Raw genomic sequence first — 27,541 nt, 5'->3', positions numbered from 1 at the left:
ATGTCAATGTTATTGAACAGGTGCTCCGAGGCAGAGCTGTGATGTTTTTATTTCCAAGCTCTTGTCAAGCAGAAGAGAGGGCTCATGGGATAATGGGGGAGGTGGGGTGGGGGGGGGGCTTTGTGCGTGCGTGCTTGCGTGTATGTGTTTCAGTGTGTGCAGCGGGTACGAGTGCTGAGATCTGTGTGTACCCAGAGAGGTTTATTGAGAAGCGGTAATGAATACTGGCTTAGAATAAATGCTCACGGTCTCCTCATAGAAAATGTTAACTGTACTGTGAGGAGTGTTATTATTTTGTGTGTGCCTTCTTTCAGTGCCTATGTTCACCATGTGTTCAACATAATGCCAAATATGGCTGCTGTCTTTACCCATGCATACACCTCTACTGTCAAACTGTTATCGCCTTGTTTGTTCCATTTGCACATCATTTATGTTTTTTTTTTTATCCCCCTGTCCTCTGTCTGTGTGTGTGTCTGTATGTGTTTGTGTGTTCTTCCCCTTCAGTTTTTCTCTTGCAGATTGTCGTTGTGTCAATACTTGTTGAGAGGCAGTGTGAGCTAGGAGGTGAATGCAGTCAAGGTTAGTCAACAATTCTTCGTGACACTGCAGCACTGACTAACAGTGTTTTTTGCTCCGCTCTAACCCCACTCTCCTTACCCCAAAATGTTTCTATTCCCCACCCACTGGACCTTGATCATGTTCTCCATCTGCCCGTGGTGCTCTCGGTCTTATTTCTCTCCTCATCATCATCCTCCCCCTCATTGTGCTTTATCTTCTCCACTGTCATCTTCCTCCTCCCCATCACAGCCATCTATCCCACTACTTTCAGTTCCAGTGGAGAGAACAGCTGAAGCCTGTCAGCACTCATTTATCCCTCAACTGCTAACTCTTGCTAACCCACACCTGTGTTTGTGTCTGGATGTATTATCTATAATGTTTTAGCGTTACCTATACGCACTCCCTCTCCTTTCTTTGCAACCAGTGCAATGCTGTCTTTGTCCACGGGAGGTCTTTAAGCTGCCAATCTAACATGCCTTCCAATGAAGGCTTGTAAGAATGTGATTGCTGTTTTGCCTTTTTATGCTTTTATAGAAAGCAAAAAAATATATGAGCGAGAACAGCGACTATCTAAATTTCCAGAACAGCGGTAGAGAATCCAGTCAGGATATAGGGGGGGGGTTGCGGGGGGCTGCAGTTCAAAGCCGACTAGCAGGTTACTTAATGAGTTTTGGTAATTGGCTTGCTGTGGCCTCTGCGCATCCCTGCCCTCCTGCTGCTGATGTATGCAGGAGCAGGGAGAGTGCTCTGGCTTGCATACCCTCCCTCGCTCAGTCTTTCCTACCATCCATCTTTCCCTTCATCCATTCCTCTTCCACATGGAGCTAATGCTGCAATGAGCCTCCTCTGTCTATTCCCCACTGCTCCTTTCATAAAGAGACAGTTAGCATGCTGAATGTTAGCCTTCCACTCTGCTCAATGTCCAATATCAACTGCGTCGGCCCGACGCGCGGACACACACACACACACACACACACACACACGCACACACACACACACACACACACACAGATGCTCTCCATGCATTATGCAGAATATGTGCATCCAAATTTGCAGACTTTCCAGCTCACCACTTCCAAGTAGTAATTCTCTGTGTGTCCACAACAGCATAATGAGAAACACATTTCCATGCTCAGTTGATTCATAAGTCGAAACAATAAAAACAAAGAGTAGTGGGCTTGCCATGTAATCATAAATGACACTTAACATATACTTCTCAGATTTCAGCACACTATCGCTTCACCAGAGACATCAAAGGGGCTGCTATTCTTCTTGTCTCATTGCTGTTGTAACAATGTGCGTTAGGGAGGAAAAAACAGCATCAAATCTGGTTTGAATCTCATTAAATCACTTCTTAAATGATTGTGGTAATAGTTGGGAGAAAATATATCTATGACCTTCACGATTTAGTTGGGAGTTGAGAGAGGTGTCGTTTTTAGTGTGGATTGTTTATTGCTTTGTTTGTTTATACCAAGCCTCTAGATTAGGGCCTTTGGGGATCTGCACTAGTGAGGCTAACCTAATATATATTCTGGCTAATGAGCAAGCTTCCCACCTTCCTACCTATTCCCATTAATTTTCATTTTGTACCTGTAAAAAGCCATAAATAAAGATTGCACACATTAGTAGTCGTCTTTAGTTGCAAGAGTGCTGCCAAGCTTTTTATCTACTCCCACAGTTGAGCGGTTGATTCTGAACGCTGTCGGGGTTGGAAGGCCAAAGCACAGCTAAGTGGCTCCTCTTGACCTCAGCACTGATCTCCCAACTGTCTGCTCCGACTGCACACAGACAGATTTTACCCATTCGCTCCCACAAAAATAGTCTAATCTCATAACATAACCTCAACGCCCTGTCTGTGTGCTGTCTTTTTGAACAACACGTCCTTTTCTCGCCGCACCCTGTGTTGACATTCAGACGGTACATTTGGCTTTAGAGATTACTTCTCTGCTGTAATTCATGCCAAATTGGAGAAGGAAATGAATGTTAGCAAATGCAAAATGGAAAACGTAGCTTGACTGGCTTGAGAATCTCTGACCTATGATGGATGTGCTTATTCTAGTTATCACTATGTATCTGTAAACTGGATGGCAGAGTCATTAGCGCACACTGAGAGCAGCCAAGTGTGACCAGAGGAGAATAATTGATTTCTAAATAAGCATTGATGCTGGAGGGGGGGAAAGGATCCAGCTTTGTGGGCTATTGCGCCATTATGAGCATTTTACTACGCATGTCATGAATTATAGTATCGGGAGTTCATTTTTAGTTTGACACATTATGGGCCTCTGCTCCCCCAATCCACCGCCTCCTTTAAGCACAGCAACAGCATGGAGCTGCACCTCCACTCTCTGTCCATATGGTGGCAGTGTACGGAGGTGAGACAGCCATGTGCTCTGTGTGAAATGGAGCAGTCACTGGCTATTTGAACAGATTAGCTTTGAGACAGTAACCACACAGGAATCACACACCCCAACCGCCACTCTCTCTTTTGCTTTCACGACCGTGGACTCCATGACTTTCAAACACATTTTCAGCAGGAATAGAATTGTACTAACTGCTTCCAGAGCTCAGCTTCAAACACATACTATTTGTTTATCTTGCTGAGTTTTTGTTCACAAAAGGATTTGCCTGGAATGTAAACTTCCTCTTTTCGCCACAGCCTGCACTCTGTCTCTCTGTGTGTCCCTCGTGGAAATAAAGTCTCATTCCTCCGAGTCTGTTTTCGGTGCAGCGACGGCAGGCTGAACTGCTCTTTTATTCAGATGAATGAGGCCCTGTTTAGCCTGGAGAATCAGACGGACACAGACGGTCCATGTGAAAGCTTGAAGAATGTCTGGAGAATCAGAGGCTGAGTGAAATAGCATCTATGTTATTACACATGTGCACTTGTTTGTCTGTTTTCACTTTCTATATGTTTGAGTAGTTTCTTGTTTTTCTGTTTCATAAGCATTTCACACGCTGCCTTTCTTTTCCCAAAGCTTCGGTCTTCATTACAGCAAGCTGTGATCTACCGTTTCTATTAAAAGCAGTTGTTTGCTTTGCTCGTATAGTATATCAAAGCCGGCAAATGAGGAGTCAGGTTTTGCTGTACTGTAAATGCTGTGATTCCTCTCACTAACATTTGATCAATTTGTCTGCCAGGTGGCAGATACCTCCATCTAGAAGAAGATTAAAAATAAAATAGTTTTACCAAATGGCTGCTGCAAGCAAGTTTCACTCTCTTGAGTAGCTTGTGTAGCTTGGCAAAGATATTAGACATATGTAGCCTACAAGTGTCTTGGTTTTCAGAGTGTTGCGGGGCTGCCAAATGTGACTGTGAATAGCTATGTAAACAAGATAGCTATGTTAGGCTAGACCTTGCAATGATTGCCTAAAGTGAAATACCATTCCGTGGCTTCTTTCACATTTTTACAACTGTGTTAATGATCGCAAATAAAGGCTTGCTATGTAGCAGGTTAATTACTAGCAGTCTAGCTGCATTGCCTCTAGAGGACATCTTTATTTTCATTTAGTCTTTTGTCATCCTAACAGGGCTGTGAAACCTGCTACCTCCTTTTCTTAAAGATGTTATTTTCTTATTAATTTCATTTTAAAGTTAAAAAGACTGTTGAATATTGTTCTTTTCAGCCAAATAGCAATAGTCCTTGAATCTACGCTTATCCACAAGCGAAGATAACCATATTTAGTTGAGTAATTTCCTTGAGATACTTTGTTGGGTGATTGGAGAGGATTGTTTTATTGCTTCCCCTTCTCTCAACCCCCTCTAGGCAAAGTCTGTGTTTTAATTAGTCGTATAAGACACTATTTTCCCTTTTGGATTCCCCCAACTTGTAAAGTGCTCTCTTAAGAATCCATGAAGGCTAAAAGGGGCAATGAATGATTTGAAGTCAGTTTTCTTTTTTTCTTCTTTTTTGGCCTGCCTGCCTGCCAGTAGGGAAGGGGGAGGCCTATCAGCACTTGCCGTCAGTATGAGGAACAGTAACTTCAAGCAGCAGTCACACAGAGTCTTTGTTCTTCGTGGATTTAGTACGTATGGCGAAGAGAGTCGTTGCTTTAAAGCCCCATCTGGAAAAGCACTGTTTGCGTTTTTTAATATGAGAGGAACAGCTCCTGTAGATAATACCTACCCGAGAATGGTAAAATGATCTCAAGGTTCAATCTAGCACATCCGTTTTTTTTTTTCCTCTCCTTGTATTATGTTTTGGCAGCAGGGAAGTTAGCTTGTTACACCGTAGAGATTTAGTCATGTGTTAAAGTCGAGCTTCTGAAGTACACCCCCACCAGCGCCACAACCTAACCCTCCGTTTGGTTTACAAGTCTGTTTTCTTCTCTCAATCCCTTTTTCCTTTAACTTGTCTGCTCATCCCTGGTGAATGTATTAAATGAAGTTACTAGATATGAGTGCTTAAGAGGCCAGGGCCTCTGAGGCTTGCCAAGTCTCGCACAGGCTTGGCTCAGTCATCCATGTCACTTTTTTCTGTTGTTTCAGCTACTGGCTGACTTGCTTGTATTGCTGAGCACTTTCTCTCTTTCTCTGCTGCCTCCGAGTGACTTGTTTTTCCTCCAGCGTGGAGAAATCAGGCTAAAGCAAACAGTGTGCGTCAGGCACAGCTTTTGTTGAGTATTCATTTTTAATGAGCGTAAGTGGCTACAGAATCCTATAAACCATAAATGGAGTGGTCAGACTGAGGAGGGGTGAGGGAGGGGGACTTTTTATTCAGTGGCTGTCTTGCAGTCTTTTTGTTTAGTAACACTCATACTAATTATGTTTGATGTGGACGAAAAAAAACACATTAAAAAAAAAAAGATAGTTTTGTGTTGCTTTATTGTCTCTTCTTCGCACACCCTTCTGGTTTTGTTAGCTCCAACACAGAATTGCTCTCTTTTAATGATCTTTAGGAAAAAAAGACTGGTGCAGAAAAGACTCATTTTCTCTTTCGAGCGGCTCTGTTAGATTTCATTTCTTCTGAATTCATAAAGAGGCACCAAGTAACCGCTTTTTGTTCTGCTGGGATCGAAGGCACTGTAGCTGGAGAAGGGGGTGCTCAGGGAAAAGGTATTGTGATGGGCCGTTTGAATGCTGAACAGAATTGAATAGACACAGTCGGCTTCCCAGATACATGCTTCGGCCTGTAGAATGTGGAGTGCTTTGCTTGTAACTGCACCGGTTGTCTCCTTTCATTATCGGTTAATGGTGCCCAACTTGACAGAGCCATGTGATAAACAGAGGAGCTGTGAAATCCTGGAGGTGGAGTTCTCGTCTGCCTGATAATGGGATCTCATCTGCCGGGGAGGGGAGCCTGCCCCACCAGCCAATCCAGCTTTGCTCTGCGCTGCCTTCAGAGTGGATTCACTGCACTCAGCCGTCACTGCTGTGTTGGCCCAACTTAAGCTCCACAAACCGACTGAGAATGTTGCCTGCTTTCTTCTTGTGTCGCACACATTAGAATCACTTTTGGAGTCCATGTAGCGTTGTGTTCCTCTTTTTTTTCAGATTTTGCGGGAGGAGTGCATTTCATCCTCTGGATGTTTGAGTAACTCAGGAAAGGCTGTAGACTGTGTGTAAATATCATAAACATTGACCTTGTGAAATGTATACATACTGTGATAAAGGAGGAGCTGTGGCTGCTTGTGGTGTTCGGTTACTATGTGGAGGGGGGAGTACGACTTGTCAGGACAGTTGCCTCAGGAGCTGGAAAGGCGTTTTATGCCCCCCTCTCCCTCCTCCTCCCCATCCCTCTGCTATTGAAACGAAGACAACCAACATGGGTTGTAGCACAATGAAAGACCCCCTGCACACCACCCTCAACTCAATTGCTATTGATCCTTACTGCCTGTCTCTCCTGCTGTCCGTGTTTGGCTTCAGTGCTAAAAGAGCCCAATGCTCAAACTATTTACTTAAGTTAATTGGATTTTGACAGTGATCTAATATCATGTTTAAAGCAGTGGAAATGTGTCACGCTACTTGTACTCTGTGGAATGAAAATCTTCATATTCATTTACAACTTAATGCAGTCTGTCTTTGTTTTTCACGCTCCTCTCGTGTGTGAGGTCATTGGTAGCGTTAACATAAAGAGGGAACAAACCGTAATGTGTATTTTGTACCACAAAATGAGTACTGAGACCGTAGAAAATAACCAGGATCATATTAAATGTAGTGTGCAGGCTCACCATTAAACCCAGACCCCCAAATATTGCTAATGGGCTATTCACATTATCATCCCAGCTTGTTTCTGCCTTTTTAATGGTTGGGGTGACTAATTAATTCATTATCCCAAAATGCAAATGAGGTCCACAAGCCTGATCAGCATTCGGTAGCTTCCCTCGTATGTATTTTCCCCTCAGATGCGTAATGTTTCCCGATATAAATCAGCCACCTGTATTTAAGAACATCATTTATTTGTGTGTTCATTATTAAAACGTTCCATTGTATGTGTTTCCTTCGCAAAGAGAAGAAGCATGCTGTGTGCTATTAAGCCGTTATTAACAAGGCACTACTACTAGCTTTCAGGGCTTTTCATTGTCTCCTTTAGTGTTTCAGTCACATTCCCATAAGCGTTACCATTGATCGGTTTATGTGGTAGTGGGTCGGGCCACTTTGGCTGCTGTGCATCTCGCTCATGCAGTTGTAAGCACACACACACACACACACACACACACACACACACACACACACACACACACACACACACACACACACACACACACACACACACACAAAACCACCACCACCACCACCACCCTTTTGTCCCTGACGATTGTTTGAATCCAGTCCATGTTTTTGTTTCGCTTAGATTTTTTTTTTCGTTCTCTTTTTTGAGTGTGGCCGGGGTAATTCTCCTTCACTAGTGTCTGGATAAAGAAAGACTAGGTCAGCCATGTGGATGCGTCTGTTGAACAGCTGAAGAGGAGGAGGGGAGGAGGAGGAGGAGGAGGAGAAGAACGGAGGGAGGAGGGGGGGGGGTTACAGAGACGGAGGGAGTGATAGGGAGAGCGTGGAGAGTGTGTGCATAGGAAAGAGAGAGAAGGGAGGAGAGAGAGCGCGAGCGCGTGTATGTGTGTGCGCGTGGCGTCTGTGTGTGCGTGTGTGTGTGTGTGTGTGTGTGTGGAAAAAGGAAGCGGAGCCTGTAAACGGCGAACTCGCTGGTTTCCTACCCCTCGAAACAACTAACGCGCGCGGTGTTACTTTTCATGTGGACACTATCATCGACAGCAACAACAACACGGCCAAAGGGAATACGGGATTTGTTTCCGAGGGGCACGAGGACACGTTACGCTGCCTTTCTTTCGCCCGGAGGTTTCGGACGCGAACAGTAAACCAGTAAAGTGAAACCGTCTTTTGTTGAAGCAAGTGCTCGCCCGAGCTCCTGCGTGCGGGCAACGGGGTTTAAGGAGAGCGAGAGGGAGGGAGAAAGAGAGGAACGAGGGGGTAAAAAGTGTCCGTGCTCGTCTCCTCTCGTCCCGGGTCATGGATTTGGCCCAGCGTGCGTAAGTTCCGCGGGTAACTCGGGCACGGATCGCATTTTGAACTTGTTTGCAGCAGTCTCTGGGACTCCCAAGAATCACCAGACTGGCGGGTGAGTAGTTGCATTCATAAAAAAAAGAAGAAGAAAAGCAGGACGGTTGTGGTTGGTGGAGGTGGGGGCAGAGCAATGTGTGGCTGCTAAAGAAGACACAGTGATGAATAAAGCGGGTGGCAATTAGACTTTGAGCCAAAAGTGTCCTGATTTTGTGTTTACGCAAAGTAGGAAGCGTGTGTGACCTCGAGTCAAATGTTTTTGAGTGCTGAAAGTTGGCTGCATTGTTGTAAAACTTGGCTCTCTCTGGACTGTGGAGCAGACCCTGAGGCAACCCATGACCGGCCTGCCGGCCTGTACCAGGACTTCAGCAGCTAATGAGCTCTAAAGTTAGAATAATACAGAAAGCAAATCGAGAGCTCACATTGTCACATTGTTGCCCAGGAAACATGCATCCACTATGTACAGGAAACAAATGGTGTGTATTCGAGCAATCCATTTAGTTTGAGAAAAGAAGAGTTGCATCGAGAGGGGGACTTTTTTGAATTTTTATGGATCCCTATGAGTCAGACATACATTTTGAGTGTGATTTCCCCCAAGTTTCACATTAGGAGTATTGGCTGTTGGATTTTGTATAACACATTGATTATTTGACTGTAATAGTGGAACTAAGTTTAAAAAACAAATAAATGTTAGTTAGATGTGTGCGGGACACCGGCTGAACCAGCAAACTGTTGAAGTACCATCAAATTAACTTGACCCCCCTCCTTCACCCTTCAGAGCACCCCAGAGGCTATGAACTCTGGCCCAAGCACATGCAGCTCTCACTGTGGGAGGGGGGATCTGTGCCTGTTGTTAAAAAGAGCAAGGGGGGGGGGTTCTGTGTGTGTGTGTGTGTGTGTATGTGTATTTGTATTTAGGAGAGGGCAGCTATAGATTTGAAAGCAGACTACAGTTATTTGTCTGAAAGGCAGCTTATCTTATGTTTTCTCATTATGGTAGAAGTGTGTGTGTGTGTGGGGCGGGGGGGTGGGGGGGCTTGTTTACTTGAATCACTGTAAAATTGGCCATAGTAACTCTTCATGTGACTCCAGTCAGAAGTCGAGTCCTCTGCTTACGTGACCACATGAGCTCAAAAAAAGCTTCAGTCCTGAAAAATATACAAATTGAGGAAGGGGGAAAGATACAAATTGAGGAAGGGGGAACCAGTGATTGCCTTCAATCTCCGCCACATAAAAACAATCCCTTCCTGAAATCCTCCCCCTGCTGCTGCATTTTTCACTGAGCTATTACATGGACTCAGATGTTGCATTGCTAATTGTAAGGAGCTAATCTCCACCATGCCCAGCTTCTTGTGGCATTTTTTGCCCCCTCTCCCTCCTGCTCACTGAGAAGTGACCTCTAGCTTAATGATTCAGATGTGATTAATTCACTTGAGTGAGACGACACTGCATGGACTAACGTGGGCTAAAGCACGGCAGATAGTGACTGATTGTTGGAACAAAAAGGACATTTGCTCCACCTAAACATGGTTTGTGTTCCTGTCATGCAAATTTGAATATGGGATATTTTATAAGTCACGAGGGCCAGCAATGATTAAAAACTTAACAGTGGTTGTGTTTGTTTACAATGCTGAACTGCATGCTCGTGCTCTAACCTCATGTGATCTTTGATTAAGGCATCATTAACAGATAGTGTGAAGATTTTACACACAACACTCTTTGCTTCTCTTTTCTATTGATGACTTTCAGGGGCGTCACTTGCCACAAGTATTTGCTTACAATATGGCTGCGTGAAAAGGAGTGGGGGTTGACCAGTCCAGTCATATATGTGAAAGGCCGCCTGTGACTGGTTCTGATTGAGCTTTTATACCATACATTTTTTTTCTTCTGTTTGGTTGTCATTGAATCGAGTGATCTCTGAAATTATATCTTTCAGTGTGAAATTCATTATTTTTTGTTTCAATGAGCAACATGCACTATCATGTGGGAAACCTGCATAGCATATCTTTCCAAACACATTTATAAATGCCATCTTCATCGCTTCCCCTGAGGTTAGTATAGCCATTCAGTTTCACAAGTTGTGGAGTGTATGAAAGAGGAAGTGGTCAGCCCTCTTAATGGAGTTGTACACAAGAGCCCGAGTTGTACACTGTGGGATTTGTTTGGGAAGAGAGCATAGAGGGTTTCATGGTGATACTGCTATCAGATGAGAAAATAGTACGTCGTAATCCTAATTATGCACACTACCATACCGCTGTCGGTATCGGTTCACATCATCTCTATTTACAGTGTTTCATACCACTTTTTGTAGAAAACTAAAACTGATGTGCAATTTGATCTGAGTCCGCAGTCTGCGTTGTTGATTTATGTGAACCACGGCAATCATAGTAGCGGTGTGAGTCACCCCCTTTCATAAACACAAGTCTCAACGCTGACAAGGTACAGAGAGCTAGTAAACATTCAGCTCACATACAGGTGCGTGTATGAGTGTCACCTCTGAGGAATCTGTGGAGCAATATCCGGATCAAAGAGGCTGTTTCCGACCATACACAGAGAGAAAGATGCTTCATAGAGTGAGGCTGTAACGGCTGTCTAGCTGCTCAGAGGCCACTGGATGTTTGACAGGGCATTGGAAAAACGTTATTTAATCTGCTCGCATGATGGCCCTCACTGGGGTTGCACCACGCTGTGTCTCTGCCCCCTTTTCCCCTCCGTGTATCAGGATGATGGTTGTTGTTTGCTGGTAGAAAAACACACTTCGGGGTTGTCCGTTTTTTTTGTTTTTTTACAGCGTGATGTAATGCATACATAATCGGACAAAAATGTAATTGATGCAGTGTTGGCGGGCCTCTAATTGTCATTCTAATGAGTAAGTCTGCTGGGGTCTTGATATCTTTTCCATTGGGGTAATGGTCTGAATGACTCAACTGTATCCATTGTAATTACAAAGAAATGAGCCAATTGTTATTATAATAAGTTCCATAATTGAAAACAGATGTGATGTTTGACCCTTAAAAACTCAGTGTAAGATGTTGATCAAATAACTGAAGGTAAATTACAACTCTGTCTTTTTGGTTGTGTGAATGTGACTCAACTGCATATATCTCAGCCACATAAAAGGTTTGTCTCACACGTACGCTCTTACGTTCAGTCTCTACAACACAGAAATGCAACAGCCGCCTTGTCATAAAGCCAGGCGTAAAATCAATGAGAAGTCGTGGCTTCCATACCATTGTTATTATCATTTCCACCCCTCTACACCAAAGCAGACTCATGGTTTTGAGGAGCGATGATGAATCTCTTCAGGTCTGGGTGATTCTTTAGAGATGCGTCTCATTTAAAAAAAAAAAAAATGGAACAAGCCAACTCGCCACTTCCTGACCTACTGTCTTTGCAGAGAGCGCTTTACCGGTGACGTTATTAGAATATAGTAGCTATGGATTGACACAGTACGCATGAAACAGTGGTCATACTGCGAAGGAGGTAGTACCCTCTGGTGGGTGACTACTGAAATGGGGAGTGATGATCTAAAGAGGTACTTTGAATTTTCAAAGAAAATGTTGTCTAATTTGTTGTGTGCATAGAGGAAGGTCCAATATTTTTGATTAACATAAACCCTGAGAACCAACGATGAGTGAGAAATTGGTATAATTGAAAATAGGCCCACGTCTCAACTCCCCCCACTCTGTCTGTACATCCTTAAAGCAGCTGAGCCCATCGGAGGGCACTTTCACACATGTTAAGTGGGGGGACATCTGGCCTCGTTAATTCAGTGCATGGTAAAGTGGAATGGCGGTCCCCGCGGTGCCGCCTGCTCTGAACGCCGTCAGATGGAGTCTGTGTGTCCTCCCTGTTGACTGTCCCTCTGACACCAGCTCTGACACTTCAGCGAGAACACCCTCACAATCCCACTGTGATGTTTAAACACACATGCTGACGTCCGAGGGAGATGAAGCAACTCTACATGTATCCTGCTGTGCAAGAAAATACAATTGTGTATAATGTAAGGCTGTAATGTGCGGTTTTACAGATCAATCCTGATTTTCATTTACTTAGTACCACAAAGAAACAAGACGCTCTATGCAATTTAAACAATCTCCTATACAGTAACAGTCCCCCCCCAACCCCCACACTGGATAAATATGTCGGTAGCCTGTGTCCATTACGTTTATGTGTAATGATGAGTGGGCTGTCAGACTCTATATTGCAGCACCCACCATAGATCTCTGCATCCTCAGCAACGGTCGCAGTAACTCGAGTGACAGCAGCAGGGTAGCACTCATGCTACGCATTCATATCCTATTTTAGCAAGTAAACATTTAATGTGTTTAAATGTATCACAGCTTTATTTATGCAAAGAATCTGCTGTTAAGTCTGAATTATACATTAGCCAATGAATAATGCATCAATGCCATGCCTTAATGATTACTTGCCAGGCAGCGAATGGTAATATTTGCTGATACATTTACCCATTGATCTTGCTTGTGTTTAACCAGGCTTGTACAGATGATGTTTGCTCCATTTTGTGTTAAGGGAGGGTTTTTATTTTATTAAAGGATCTAATCAAAAGCAAGCTAATTGTCAGGCTTTTTTTTTTTTAAATAAGATGTTTTTAAAATAATGACAAATGAGCCCCAAGAAATTCAAACAAAATGGATACAATCTGAATTCTTTGAGCGCATACTACTGCTTACTTGTACTTCTCAGTTTGCCCTTTGTCTCTAACATCTCTGTATGGTTGGTGTGTTTACATACCACTTTCTTCATGGCTGCATTCAGGATGAGTTATTTATCCTTAGACCTCGACAGATCAATGTCCAATTACAGTTTTGTCTTTGTTGGCTTGTTGCCATTACACTGCAGAGTATATTTGTTTGAAGTACAGAGTCTAGACAATGTCTGGTGAGTTGGTAATTTAGCCCATATTCGGTAAAGGTTGTCTTTTGATACCTCGTCTATGTTGGCACTGGTCTTAACAGCCGCACCGAGCCAGATTATTGGCACATTATCCGTATAATGCTGTGAGTCTAGCTTTGCCTAAGCCTCGAAGCACAGCCCGTTATTGTGCAGATATATTGCTTGTCCACACAATGAGAAAATATTGACTTGTTGTCACTCACTCATTTGATTAGTTGTGCGGGTGATTCTGCTTTTCATTTGTCACCCTGGCAACGCAAATGGGAAAACAGCAACAGCCTCTTTCTATCCAGTAATGAAGCACTGGAGCATTGCAGACATCACATCTGGAAAACCTCTCTCTCTCTCTAAGCAGGAATGAATGTCTTTATCACTCACGTTGTATCATTGACACTTGTCAGCTCAGCTAGTATCCACAAAAAGCCAACATTTGACAGCTTTCTCACTGCAGCTGCGTGGGAGGGATGTACTCCAACAATTCCACTTTGATTTTACAGCTTAGTTGAGTGAGATTTATCCGTATTTACAGTGTTGGCGAGCTACTCCATTTTCTTTTGTCTGTAAGACGAGCAGCTTAAAGCAGTCTGCTGCTCTGTGTGGGCCCGGTCATAGAGAGAGCACCTTACATTTAACCCAACAGGATTCATCAGTGGCCTTGTTCTTCCAAAAATAATGAGGTAGACTGTAAGGGCTGCCCCGGGCTGCATGTTGGGAGATGATCTCTCTGAACCGGCAAATCATTCCTGTTTTTAATGCTAAAAAGACAGGCTAATGACTATTCTTGATGTGTGTCAGTGCTTTTAGTTAACTAGCTTTAATTCACAGAATCATCTAATGGGCTTGATTGTCAAGTTGAGCAGAGGCAGTCAGTGAGAGGCTTTGGCTCGGGTGGGGTGGGGTGGGGGGTCGTATAATTGTTTTTGCTGGCGGTGATTCTCTCTGGAAGGGATGACTGCACAATCCAGATATGTAAACCAGAGGATGTTTAAAGGCAATATGCTGATACCTTGTCCGATCAACCTTGCGTTTCAGTTTAAATTCTCAAGCTCTGCCCAGACACTCCTTGGATTCAGCTTGTCAGCAACGGCTGCTTTACCTACCTGTGTCTGCTCAATTTTGCAACTCAAACATGTAAATGATATGTGATAAATCTTGGGGAAGTCATGAACTGTGGCAGCGCACCATAAAACAAAGAGAGGGCGAGTTAAAGCCAACAGATGCTCAAAGGGTTTGATTCTGCTTATTGGAGCATGACACTTATGTAGTGCAGAAGAGAATCTCATTGCGTTCATAGTAGACAATGATGCTGTGTCTTGCCAATGCCCTGTCAGTCATTTGTTCCCCAGGGGCATTTGCAATATTCACTTAATGTTAGTTTTTTTGCATTCACCCAAATCTCACATTTCCGAGTGTCGTTTTTTTCTTCTTCGGAATCGGGTTGCTTCTTTGCCTGCACAAGACAGCTTGTAATGTTTATCAGGCTGAGGCAGAGTACACTTCCACCTCTTATGTTTCATAAAGACGCTGCTCAGCCTTGTACCAGTAAAAGAGAACGGTTGCTCCGATAAAGAAAGCTGACTCTATTGGCCAGATAGAGATCAACTGAAAACCACCAGGAAGCAGTTTGCAAACACACATTTTTTGGGGTTAGTGCTTGAGTCAGCGCTGGGGCAAGACTGGACATCTGTCTCCTAGTGATCTATAACGCCCACAATCCCTCCCACAGACTGTCGGCTTTGGCACTCAAGTAGTACACCGGTTGCTGTAGTACACCCAGCCACCCACAACAGTGGCTTATCTCACAAGCATAACAAGCTCTGGCCTAACAAAGAGAATAGAAAGCGATAGGACACACGGCAACAGAGGGCCTTAAGAGCACTGTGCCATCATAACTCCACTTCAAAATGGAGGCCTTTGTTCTGAGGTGGTTGGAGAGGACATCATAGCAAGGTAGCAGCACATCTTTTCATCCGCTCCCACTCACTCAGTCTGCTGTCAGGGAAGGAGATCCTCGGCAGGATAGGGCTTCAGAGAAAGGTATTCCTCTGAGACTGGTGTTGAGGGATATAGTCCTGCCATGCGCTGATTAAAGGGACACTTGTAGATAATCCTTTTTTTAAAAGGGGTCTTTATTGTGGCAGCGGTGGAGCTGGGTGAGGGGCAGACAAAAGCCCCCGATTTAGATTTATTTAATGGTTATCACCTTGCTATGATCGGTAACTCTGCTAAGATAAATATTTAATGACCGGGTGGCTGAAATAGAGCTGTTACTGACTGCTGGTGAGAAATGAAGCTTCTATTTAGAGCCCATACTGTTCCATAAAGTTGTGGCATTGGTAGACAGCCCAAGGTTATTAGTGGGGTATGAGAGGAGTGTGTGTTTGTGGTGTGTCTCTGGCTCGCTGAAGAGTTCCCACTCTTTTCTTACTGCAGTGATACGACGGAGAGAATTGCTCTCAGTGTGTTATTGGGCATTCAGTCGTGAACCCTTGATGGATTACGGGCTGCATGTGTGTTAGAATCGGCGCTAAAGCACGACACAGATACTATTGAGGCACACTTCACTTGAACTATTTCTACAAGCAAAACAGCTGCATGCTTTGCCCTTTACTACCTTAGTCTTGCTCTTTTTCATTTTGCATGCTCCCTGCCCTCTGGGTTCTTGTTTGATGCCATTCATGTCATGCAAAATTGATTGCGAAGTCTTACATAAATGCTCGCTGCAATGAAGTTATTACGGTGTAAAGAAAGATTTCCCAACATTTATTCTCCAAAACTTTCACTTTCACACTCGAGTGAATAGAACCTTTAAACTGATGTCAGCCTTGCTTGTAGATTTTTGGCTTGGATTGTGAAGCGAAACCTGTATTAGGATGTGAATGCTACCGCACAGCTCATTTAAACACTGATCTTGGCTCTGCTTGATTCATCCTGTTTACTCATTACATGATAGCTATGGCGAAAGCAATTACTTTCAGCATTCAAGTACCTTGCTTTTGGTCACATTGCGACTCTTACTCATTTCACTGGAGCTCCCAAGGCCCTGTGCCTTCCAATCAGTCCAGTGAGTGGCATACACTAACATCTTGCCTCTTTGTGTAGGAAATAGGTGGGTAAACACAGCAGAGTCCTTGAAGCACTTCCCATCCCTGCTATTGGATTACCAGATGCCTTTCCGGGTCTCATCTGCACAGATGAGTGCCAAGATCAATGGAGCTCTAAGTGCAAAGCTAATTCGATCAGGACCGGCTTTGCTCCTGCTGATCAGAGATTTTCTTTTTTTAACGTGAAACAAAAACTTAATTAAGTCAAGCACATGTCCAATAGCCCCGTATTTTCAGCCGCCAATTATGAGACATTTCATATTCATTATTGAATTGTTGAGTCGGCCTGTTGAGAAGAAGTGTGGAGATGTAAGTAGTGAACTGCTGCGTAAAGTGATCCGGCCAGTTTTGCTGAGTGTAGCAGGAATGCTGCTTTTCTCCAGGAGAGCAACTGGCATCATAAATAAGCTAAGAGCATGTTTTTAGAGGGATGAGGTGTCTCCTGCTTTGACGTTGAGCAGAGAGAAAAGGGTTGAAGGGCATATTGACCCTCTTGTTCTGGAAAGCGAAAAGCAGACTCTTCAGTGCCCCTTGTTCCCCATTAATTATTGTTTGATGCTAATAAAGGAGGGGGGATGGGGCATGTTATGAAACATAATTATTCATTGCAGCATTTCCCCTCGATGAGCCTTGTTCCCCCTCCCCTTGTGCTTAGCGAGGAAGCTGCCAGGGCTGTCAGTTGAGTACAGCAGGCAAAGATGTCCCCTCAGCCTTTTAAGGGGGGGACAGGAGGGAGCAGGGTGAAGGGCGCCATTTGCCCGAGTGATATATGAGGAGAGACAGCAATATATGTAAGGAGCTGCTGAAAGAAAGATAGAAGGTCAAGGCACATTACACTCCAGCCATTTATTGGCTGAGCACATAGTCTGACCTGCACTGCAAATACAGTTGCTCAGCAGCAGCAGCTTTTTTGTTTTGTTTATATACGTAAGTGTGTGCTTGTAAATATGCGTGTCAATGGCCTACACATTTTAGAATGGCACGTGTGTCTACACTTAGATGAATGCTGTACTGTAGTGAATATGCTCTCAGTGGCTTTTTATAAGCTCACGGATGCAGCTATTTTAACAAGGCTGTAGCTCCTCAAAGGTGTCCTCCTAGATTTCCATTCAGCGACTGTGATGGCACAAGCACTACTAGAGGCTGATCTGATATGCATGAGCACAGCATATGGTGTGCTCATGCATATGAGATCACAATGCAAGCATAGGATTAGTTAACGATTGTGTCTCATAATGTTGTGATAATTGAGTGCTGCATAAACAGTTATTCCAGTAGTATATATACATTCATTATACTGTTTTTATTTTGTTGTATGATGAAAGCAAATCATTTAGTTGTTGATCTCTGTATTTTGAGTGTTATTGGCACAGGCAGACCGAAGTTGTATTTTTCTTGTCATTAATCACAATGGCCCAGTGGTGAGAGGAGAAGTCGGTGAGACTGCCATGGTCAAAGCCTAACATTAACATTCCAAGAATATCTGAGGCTTATTCACAGCAACTCAGCCGCACAGCACAGCCAGCTGCATTCACCTTCGGTTTAAAAAAGTCAACAGGCCTGTAGTCTGCCGGAGCTATGTTGTGTTGGCTGGTATTTTTTAGAAGATTTTATGCGGGGTATTTTCACCTTTTACGTGACAGAGGACAGTGCAGAAATGGGTGAAAGATGGGGAGGGTGGTGTAAATGACATACACCAAAGGTCCCCCGGCCAGAATTGAAACCAGGACGTTGCAGTTATATGGCATGTGTTGTAACCACTTGGCTACCAAGGCACTCCAGTGTCGGGCAGTATTTTTAATGTGTCATTGTTGCTTCACAGTGAAGAATGCAATGTGGAATCCAATATATTGCAGTTGCTAGGTGTTTGGAAAGATGAAAAATATGCAGCTTGTGTTTGTCCATTTCACACAAACAGGCAGAGTTAATCTGTGGATCACTACAAAACACTGCGTAATATCCAGCTTCTATCCTCATATTTTCCCCAAAGCCCATTGTTCTAGGCCCCTCCTGTGAATGCTTTTGGAAAATAGTTACCTTTTGTAGCTGATGTGTATTTTTAGGTTAGGACCTAAGCATTTGCTTCTGGTCCAGATAGTAAACCAAGCAAGCCTGACTCCTTCAGACTCTTTTACATTAATGGTGTGTATTTGTAACCTGTGTATGTGTGTGGCCCGTGTGTGTTTGTGGCAGGGTGCATTAAATGCCACTGCTGTAAGAGGCCCGGTCCCAGCTGCTGCATGTTTTATGAGCTGTCCTCAGAGGATATGGGAGCTCGGAGCTCAGATCCTGCTTGTTCCAGCAGTGTTTTCATCACTCCTGGCCACTTCCCCCAAGCATTTTTTTCTCTCCTTTTTGATGAGGGAGAGGAAACACATCCAGAATAAGGCAATATTTACAACACAGCCCCGTCTGTGGCAGTAGCGTGGCTAGCTGCATGGAGGCCCTACAGAGTCATGATTCATATTATTCTCCCATGCGCACTGCAGAGGGTGCTTTCCCCTTTGCCTAGGATCATTGGCCTATACAACTGAGATGGTGAATGACAAGGCTGAACGCTACACTGAATATTCCACTCTCCCAGTCACCTCCCCCACTGGCTGCTTTCTGCAGCCGCCCTTTTCCTTGAACAAACACATTTCCAACTGGAGAACGTTCACCGATGCCGTCTGTTTACAGTGTTACACATTGACTGTGGAGTTATAGCTGTGGTTTGCGAGAGTGCTAAAATTAGTATGGAAGGTTTTTGAAAGGGGATGTTATGCGTTAAATTCTTTTGTTGTATTTATTTTTTTAACAGCAGTTCATCGTGATGGTTGGTTGGGTGGCAGTTGGTAGTTAGAGGAGAGGCGTTTGCATATGAAATAATAGCCCTTCCTAATTAGAGGTAATACCATCTTGTGGTATCTAGAGGTGGAGGTGTTTTTTGGCTCGGATCATTATAAGACGTTGAATGGAGGGATAGTCCCCCTCCTCCCTCCCCCGACCATCTGCTCGAGAATAGAGCAGAGTTTGCCGACACGTAGCTAAATAATTTAGGCGGAAAAAATGGTTTTGTGTACTGACCTAATGGCTTTGTTTTTGGTAGCTGTTCTTGAAGACATCCTTCAGTGCCCCTGCCGGTCTGTGCTGTCAGTTTGAAACCTCAGAGCTGTCGTATCTGTCACTCTAATCTATTTATGTTAGTTTTTCCTCTGTGTTGGCCCATCACTCTATGTGGCATAGTGATTAGAGTAGCTTGAGGATGTAGGGCAACCATATGAATACATTTCCTCCTCACCCACGCTCATTTAGACTACCAGTTGGAGTCGAACTGATGGATACAATCGTTAAACTGTTCTTGGAGGAAGATGAGGTGGGTGTTTGATTGCAGGATATCAGTGCAAGTGGTGCATGATTGAGTGCTCAAATATTAAAATCTCAAGAGCCCTTTCATTCCAACAGATGACAAAATCACTATTTTTTTTCTTCTTTCATACACACTCCTGACATGAAAATGTCATGTAACTCACATCCTCCTCCCCCTGCTACAGCTCAGCTCCATTTTATAGAGATACATGTTTGAAGATACATGTATGATACCAATATTTGTAAGTGCAAGTCAGGCGTGCATTTGTCCCCAGTGTATATTTATGCCTCTCCTGACCTCAGTTTTACCTTTGGGTACATTTGTATTACAACATAATCATCATAAAAAAATTGAATTGTCAGTGCCTCTTGAGAGGTGAAAGACACAAGAAATCCTTTCAAATCAGGCACTCTATTCACACAGAAAAAAAACAGCCCACAAATCTACAGGGAAACTCAATTAAGAGACACATTCATGATAGCGCTTCCTGCCACCACCTACTGCACATTCTCCTGCTTCTCTTATCAATGACACTTTGCAAGAGGTCCATTACTGGCCTGCTCACAATTATATTTCTCAAGAGTGCCTCATGTAGGAAAGGGGAAAGGTGACAATGGACAACCCTGGCATTTCCCCCAGGAGCCGTGTCTAAACATGATGCCCGGTGAAGCAGTCAGAGCTGCTGAAATGGCCTTCAGCTCAGCTACAGCCACACAAACGTGGCAGACAGAGAGGGGCTGTGTCTGGAAGTAGCTGGTATTAGGCTGTGAAATGAAGTCCTGCTCACAGACCCTGTAGATAATGGACATCTTGGGTTGTGGAGCCGCCCCCTCGGGGCCATTTGGAGCTCTTGCAGAGAGCACACAAACAGGGACGAGAGGAGGATTTTGCCGAGATGGAGTAGAGGCTTAGACCCTGTGGAGCACACAGTCATGTCTGTGGTTGAAAGCACCTGTGGACTGTTAAACAAAGACTGTTTGTCTTAGTGGGTATCAGTTTATATTACAAAAAGACTGTAACCTATGCTACTGTCATCCCTGGAAGATTTTGTAAATTCTCCTAATGTTTTGAGACAGTGTTACTTTAATGTTGCACAAAGTGTCATTTTGCATGAGAATCTGTTCTTGCGCACCAGTGCTTTGCCTTTTTACCATTGGAGTCTCGAGGCAGGCTTAAATGTTGGAAAGCCCCAAGCTATCTTTTCTCGAGCATGGCTTTTACCTTCTAAACTAACCCCGGATGCCGACTAAAAATAGAGCCTTTGTGAGCACAGCTTTAGCAGAGGGAAAAAAAAGATGTGGTTACTCATCAGTGAATTGAAAAACAAGTGGAGCAGACAAGTGTCTTTGCCCTGCCAATGTGAGCTAAAACCGAGAGGGCCTCTGAGAATAAAGCAAGCCATGATTGCACCAGGTAAGACAAAGCAGGCAGCGTGCAGAGACCACAGAGAATCCCCTATGAAGTGGCCTACCCCTTGCCTCCAGCTGAGCCTTTCATTGTGCTGTTGTTTCTAGGGGGCTTGGATGGCAGCTTAGATTAGATCGCACTGAGTAATGGATTGGAGCTGACGAAAACCTGCTGCAGCTCAACATCACCACAGCTAGGATCCGTCCACTGCTTTGGATCTGGCTGGTTTATTCGGATCAATTTGAGTTGCCCTCATTGTTAATAACCCTGTGTATATTCATGCTAACATTGTTCTCCTCTAATCTGTATTCATGCGAGTATTTCATGCAATCCCTTCGCAAAGCCGGCCCTAAATCCTTGCCAATCACATTTTGCTACTTCATAATTCTCCAATTGAATATGCCTTGAATGACTTTTTCCGTCTCTCTCCCAAAACTGAGCGGATCACTGCGCTGGTTATATTGTCTTTAGAATCAATTTTGCATTTTAATGTCGGAAATTCTAGGTTTTCTATTATTTCTATAAAACGCTTTATGAATAAAATGTCCAGCTTTTGCAAATTTAAATTCCAAGATATTCAATTACAAAAATTTGGCAGGATGAAAAAGAAACCCTACAGCTGTATAAGTACGCAAGCACTGCGTGTTATTTTGGATGTTTATCCATAGACAGGTTTTAATTTACAACTACAGAGATGAGCATGGATTTGGGTAAATGTGAGAGGGATTGGAATGAATAAAACATGTTTGTTTTTTTAAAAAGGCTGTTTGGGAGATGAAGGCAGAGGGAGCGGGGGGGAAAAAGAGGCTGTGTTTAGTAACAGAAACCTGCTGTGTGACCATTGTGGGGGATGATGTGTTAATCGAGCCACAAACTGTGTGGTTTTTTAGGCCAGAGGTCTCATTTATACAGCCTCGGAAAAGAGAAATGTATTTGAACAGGGCCCCGCTGGCTGCTAGTCCTTGACTCCATTGCAGTAATGTAAATGGTGGATTAGGTGACTTTGGCTGGGACGCCCTCAACCCCTCTCCAGCCACTGCCCCCTCCTTCTCTTTTCCATTAAGACAGCTGGTATCTTTCAAAGGGTCCTGGCCCAGTGATTGATGTGTAATAGCTCCAAGCCTCACCTGCCCCCTCACAGCGTTATTCATTGGCCAGGCAGCCGGCGCTGCTTTCTACTAAGCACTTTGTTTCCCGGGTTGTGGGTGGAGAGCCTTTTCCCCTCTCTTTCTCTCTCTGTCTCGCTCTCTCTCACTCTCTTCCCTGTCAGCCATCAATACATTATGACTTTTCATTGCTACAGTGTTACTACTTCACACTGAATCACTTTCTTTCTACTCACTCAATTTGTTCAACTTCAAATTGCTCATGCATTTGCATCACACTGCAACTATTGATGTGCAACAAATTAACCACAGACATAGCGTTAATTAACGAGTAAAAGTTTGCAAATAATTAAGAGCAAGCGCATGTCTGTGTTGGGGATTTTTATAAATAAATACAACAAGTATGTTAACGTCAGCAAGGTAATTGGAGATACAGCATTTGGAATGAGGCAGTTGTGTATAAAGTGTATCCAGATGCAAACTAATAGCACCTAGATTGTTAAGATACTTATCGAGGCTTATAGCAGCCCACGACATCAAAGGAGAATGGGCCGGCCCTCCATTTGCAACAGTTCAGGGTCCTCGTTGCTCTCAGTGGAAGAGGCTTATGTTACTGATTAGAGGAGAGAAGTGCTGCTTAGCTCATACACAGATTTATGGCAGCTCCCAGGATTTAGAGCCGTGCAATCAAATGGTACCTTCATCAATGTTTTCATGTTCCTCACACCTCTGAGCCATGCTGCTGGATATGGACACAGGAAGGGGGCACAGTATGTATTTTGCCACACCGACGGAGGTGTGTGTCCTCGCGCGCACATGCGTGTTGCCACTTTCCTGAGCCCTTGTGTCCTGCGTGTGCACTAATGTGTTCCTGCATATGTGTATGCTGGCGGCCCAGTGGTCGCCGTGGTAACTCATCATTAGGTGATTAATGGGGCTGTGACGAGGCTGCGGTTTAATCAGGCCCGGTGTTTGTGTTGAAGCCGACGACAAGAGCAGCTGCCCTGTCAGTTGGTGTCTGCTCATGAGATGACAGCACCCGCTGCTGAGGAGCGCCGTTGTCAAACAAGCTTCATTGTGTGTGTGTGTGTGTGTGTGTGTGTGTGTGTGTGTGTGTGTGTGTGTGTGTGTGTGTGTGTGTGTGTGTGTGTGTGTGTGTGTGTGCACACCAAAATCCTTTCCACCTTCCTCTTTCCTCGTATTCTTTACATTACTTTCTCTCTCTAGCCTTTACAATAAATGCACGTCCACTTGCAGACATGCTGTATAATCTCTCACTCAAAGTGGATTCTGCTTTACCTGGCTCAGTCTCTTCCCCTCCTAATTTCCCCCCCCCCCCTCTCTCTCCCACCCTGCCATCACCGCCATGGTAACATGGATGCCGATTGCCTGGTCTGGTCCCTCTGGGGCCTGTAATAACTATTTCTAGTTAATTTGTTGCACTGAGAGGTGGAGGGGTAAACACTGGCAGTAAATGAGAAGCCTCCTTTGTAAGGGCAGTGTGGTGCGTACAGTGTGCTGCTTCAGCTTCGCCCACTTCACTGTTTATGGAGGATTTCATGATGGCACGAGAAAGTGGTAGCTGGGTTCCTTTTTGAGTGAACAACAGTAGAAAATGGCAGTGGACTGGGCATGGCAAATGACTGGCTCAGCCTCTCCCCGCTCCCTTTCCTTACCCAGTGGATTGCTGTGTTCTTCCCTCCAGAGCTGTCACTTCACATTAACACAGTGGTGACTGTCAGACAGGGCAGCGGGTTGGGTTGGGGTGCTGTCCAGTAAGCCAGAGTGTACACACACACACACACACACACACACACACACACACACACACACACACACACACACACACACACACACACACACACAGATGAGTAAAATTCAGCCTTGTGTCATCACAGATGGTCTGCAGAAAAGCTAGCCAGTTAACACTGTCATTGAGTTTTATGCTGCGTCTCTCCCGTGGCATTGCAAGCGGGAAGCTTGTCTTGTGCCGAAAAGCCCCTCGACACATTATCTCTGAGGAATTCTATTGGCTGCCAGCCTCATCTTCAACGCAGCACTACCTATTTATGCATATTCAGTTACGACTTCCCCTAAGCTTATTGTGTTACAAACACCGTGCATGTAGCACTTGTCATCCTCGCTCTCTTTTCCCACTCTTTTGCCCTTTAATAACTCAGTTTTACTGCCTTGCTGAAAGAATGAAAATAAGCTTGAGCAGAAAGCTAGGAGGTTCTATTGTTTGATAAAGCTACTCAGTGCTCTCCAGAGTATACATGGTTGTGGAGGGGAGTGCCAACAATTACTGTGATGTTGAGAAGAGTCAGCGCAGCTGCCTGCTCTCTAGGAACTAATCTTGTTTTTCTCACCTGCAAAATATCTCCTCCTGCACAAAAAAAAGCCTTTTTACTTAGAAAATGTTGCTTCCTGACTATGAGGATAATGAGTTATGCTAATTGTCCCTCTTCTCTTGTCCACAGCTTTTCTGAAACACTGGGGTTGTTGGTGTGGCCAAATTTTCCCTGGATTTGACTGGTAAATTCAGAAGACTGAAGCCCAGGCTCACAGTCTACCTTTCACGGAGGCCCAGCCGTGAGAGGACTGAGGAAGGCACGTGGCGGATCATGACGGCTGACAAAGACAAAGAGAAGGAGAGGGAGAAAGAGCGGGACAGAGACAGAGATAGGGACCGGGACAAGAGAGAGTCTGGGAAGTCCCGCCGGCTGGACGGAGACCGGGGCGACCGTGAGAGCGAAAGCTCGAGGCCTCGACGCAGCTGTACGCTGGAGGGCGGGGCCAAGAACTATGCAGAGAGCGACCACAGCGAGGATGAGGACACCGAAAATGGCAGCGCAGGTGGAGGAAGCGGCACACCGGAGGAGGCCGGCAAGAAGGGCAAGAAGAAGACGCCCAAGAAGAAGTCGCGCTACGAGCGCACGGAGAACGGAGAAATCACGTCCTTCATCACAGAAGACGATGTTGTTTACAGACCCGGAGGTAAGTCCTAGTCATTGCTAAGTGTGTGTGCAGGTGGGCTCAAGACACATTGCTGATGAATCAAAGATCAATTCCTTGGTTCATAAAGAGGCGGTCATCTCTGTTGCTATATGCTGCGGAAGGATTGCAGATTGTCCAGAGTAGCAACTCTCTTTTAGCAGAGGTACTTCCTCAGGCTAGAAGCCAATACGTCATACAATCAATTCCAAGTTGACCCATTCTGTGCTTTGTCTTGGCCTAAGTCAATAAAGTAAAGTGGTGCTTCACGAGATGATGTGATAGTGACGACAGCCATGATTTCATCCCAACACCATCTGACTCACTGAATGTATGCTATCTCCTCTGGGGCCGAAAGGTACTCTAGTTTCCTGGAGAGATGTTTGAGCTGCGCTACAGTGTTTTTATTACGTCTGATGCATGAGGCTAAAAGGAGAACCAACCTTTTCCGCAGCTGTAAACATGGCCTTTCTTTCACCTACTGTTTAGAAATTGGTTGTATTAGTGGGGGTAATGTCAACACTCGCTGTCGGAGGGAAACCAGACTAGCTAGTTGTGTGTGCAGTGTGCTCTGTGCTATCCGCCTTGCAAACTAAATCATTGCCGCTGTGTCTCTTCGTTTATCACGCAGCTAGCAAAAGGTCAAGTAGTGTACGGGGGGGATGATGTCGGAAATTACAACCATTGTTATTGCCGTTGCATTATTATTGTCTTCTCCAACTACCTGCCTATATACACATCCACACGAACACTCCCTCCTCTTTTAAAAATACTAAAGAGACAACTTTAAGTAGGTGCAGTGAAACAGCCAGTCCTCCACACCCTACATTTACCGTCTAGCTGCGTAATCTTGGTGGTTATATTATCTCTGTCTGCACTGGTATCAGTAGAAGTCCTTTAGCAAGCAGCAACTTAAGTCTTTTTGTTGCTCACTCTCTGTTTCTCGAAATCTCAGCAAGAGACTCCATTGAAGCATTTTTTGCGCCGCATTTCATGTTTAATAGAGAGAGCACCAGTGCTTTGTCTCATACTTAACCATGCGGAGAGGGGGGAGTAGAGAGAGAGAGAGAGAGAGAGAGAGAGAGAGAGGAGGGGACGGAAGCAGTCAGTCACATCAATGAAACATTCAAAAGGCACATAAACAAAGTCGACCGTCTCAGTGGATTAGCCCTGCCGAATATTTATATAAATATAAATATTTCCACATCCGAGTGCACAGCACAGCCAGTATCTGGTTGATGGTGAATATGTATGTTTCCTGTCTTCTCCTTCAATTAGTTTGACAGCTCTAGAGCAGAGCGGCTCGGGTGTCACAACCTGCTCCCTCCACATAGACTGCTGCTGTTCGATTGGTTTAGATTAGGGATGAGCCAAGATAGGGTAGTGGGTGGCCCCACCACCAGTACACTAGTTTGTAATTTACCTCCTATTATCAATGTACAAGCTCCTCCACCTCAGCAAATGACCTCCTGCTGTCTCCTCTGCTCATTGTTCAAGTGATAAGTCGTGTGTGTGTGTGTGTGTGTGTGTGTGTGTGTGTGTGTGTGTGTGTGTGTGTGTGTGTGTGTGTGTGTGTGTGTGTGTGTGTGTGTGTGTGTGTGTGTGTGTGTGTGTGTGTGTGTGTGTTTTTCCTCCTGTGTAGTCATTGGTAGCAGCCTTCTTGCAATCAGATTTGATGCGTGCAGCTTAGGCAGGCACAAAGCCTGCAATGGATTATGCTTTACTAAATGTTAAATCCTTTTATAGCCGTCTAGTGACACACAATATGTAAAACTAACCACCCCTGGAGAGGGATTTGCTCCGCCCCAGACATGGGGAGAGAGAAGAACTCGCTGATGGTAAGCGGTGCAGAATCCGAAAGAAACTGTAACCCAAAATAGTGTTTTGATTGCTCTTGACACAGGGAGCTTTAGAAACATGGAGGCCTATGTCATCACACAAGACATAACAGGTAAACCACTATTGAAACCGTCTGCACACTCCCAATCTGCAGCCACCTTCCAATCTCTCTGCTCAGCCTTTCTATCCCTTGAAGATGGGTTCAGGCGGCTTAGTGCACATCGATTGGATGGGTGTGCAATCGGCCAGTAGGTGGGCCTGCAGCTAACTGTAGCTCTGCTACTGCTTAAAAAGGATAGAGGAGTGTGTCTGCGGTGTTAGCCAGGGGACTTTGTCCCAGGCCAATGGTATAGTCGGGGCTTCTGGGGTGAACAGCCTGATGCAGTGCAAACAGACATGCCAAATCGATCTGTGTCCTGTGGCTGAGCGCTCACCTTTTTCCCCGAGCCTGGCCAGACACCTCCAGAGCCTGTTCGCTGCACTCGTCCACCACCCCGCCCCAGATTATAGATCCTCTCTCTAGAGATTATACACACTGCCATAGGGGGATCAATAGGAGACACCCTAGAAGCACAAAAACGTGTCAGTACACTCACATGCACAGGACACTGATAACCAGATTTTCTGCAAACTCACAAGTGTACTTCTACACATATACATGCACACAGCAACACACACACAAGGTAGGCTTTTAACAGTCATAGACATGGTTCCTATCTCTGAAAAGCACACTCTTCAACACACAGGCTCG

At 44.7% G+C, this 27,541-nt stretch overlaps 1 protein-coding gene across 6 annotated transcripts in view; it reads left to right on the top strand.

The window, feature by feature from the left end:
- Window positions 1-27,541, top strand: part of rerea (arginine-glutamic acid dipeptide (RE) repeats a) — a 119,951-nt gene that overhangs the window by 24,185 nt on the left and 68,225 nt on the right. For 4 of the 6 annotated variants that reach the window (XM_068596982.1, XM_068596983.1, XM_068596978.1 and 1 more), the window contains exons 2-3: window positions 505-579; window positions 24,438-24,954. In XM_068596982.1, coding sequence (XP_068453083.1) covers window positions 24,582-24,954 — 373 coding nt within the window. In that variant the 5' untranslated portion in view covers window positions 505-579; window positions 24,438-24,581. Of the gene's footprint in view, window positions 1-504; window positions 580-7,557; window positions 8,133-24,437; window positions 24,955-27,541 lie in introns of those variants that run through there. The other 2 variants (XM_068596980.1, XM_068596981.1) reach the window with 2 other exon arrangements.

Source organism: Clinocottus analis, unplaced genomic scaffold (assembly GCF_023055335.1).
Source record: "Clinocottus analis isolate CAN_PGR_092001 unplaced genomic scaffold, fCliAna1.0.p SCAF_4, whole genome shotgun sequence".
Classification (NCBI taxonomy): domain Eukaryota; kingdom Metazoa; phylum Chordata; class Actinopteri; order Perciformes; family Cottidae; genus Clinocottus; species Clinocottus analis.
This window is presented reverse-complemented; position numbering and strand designations above follow the sequence as displayed.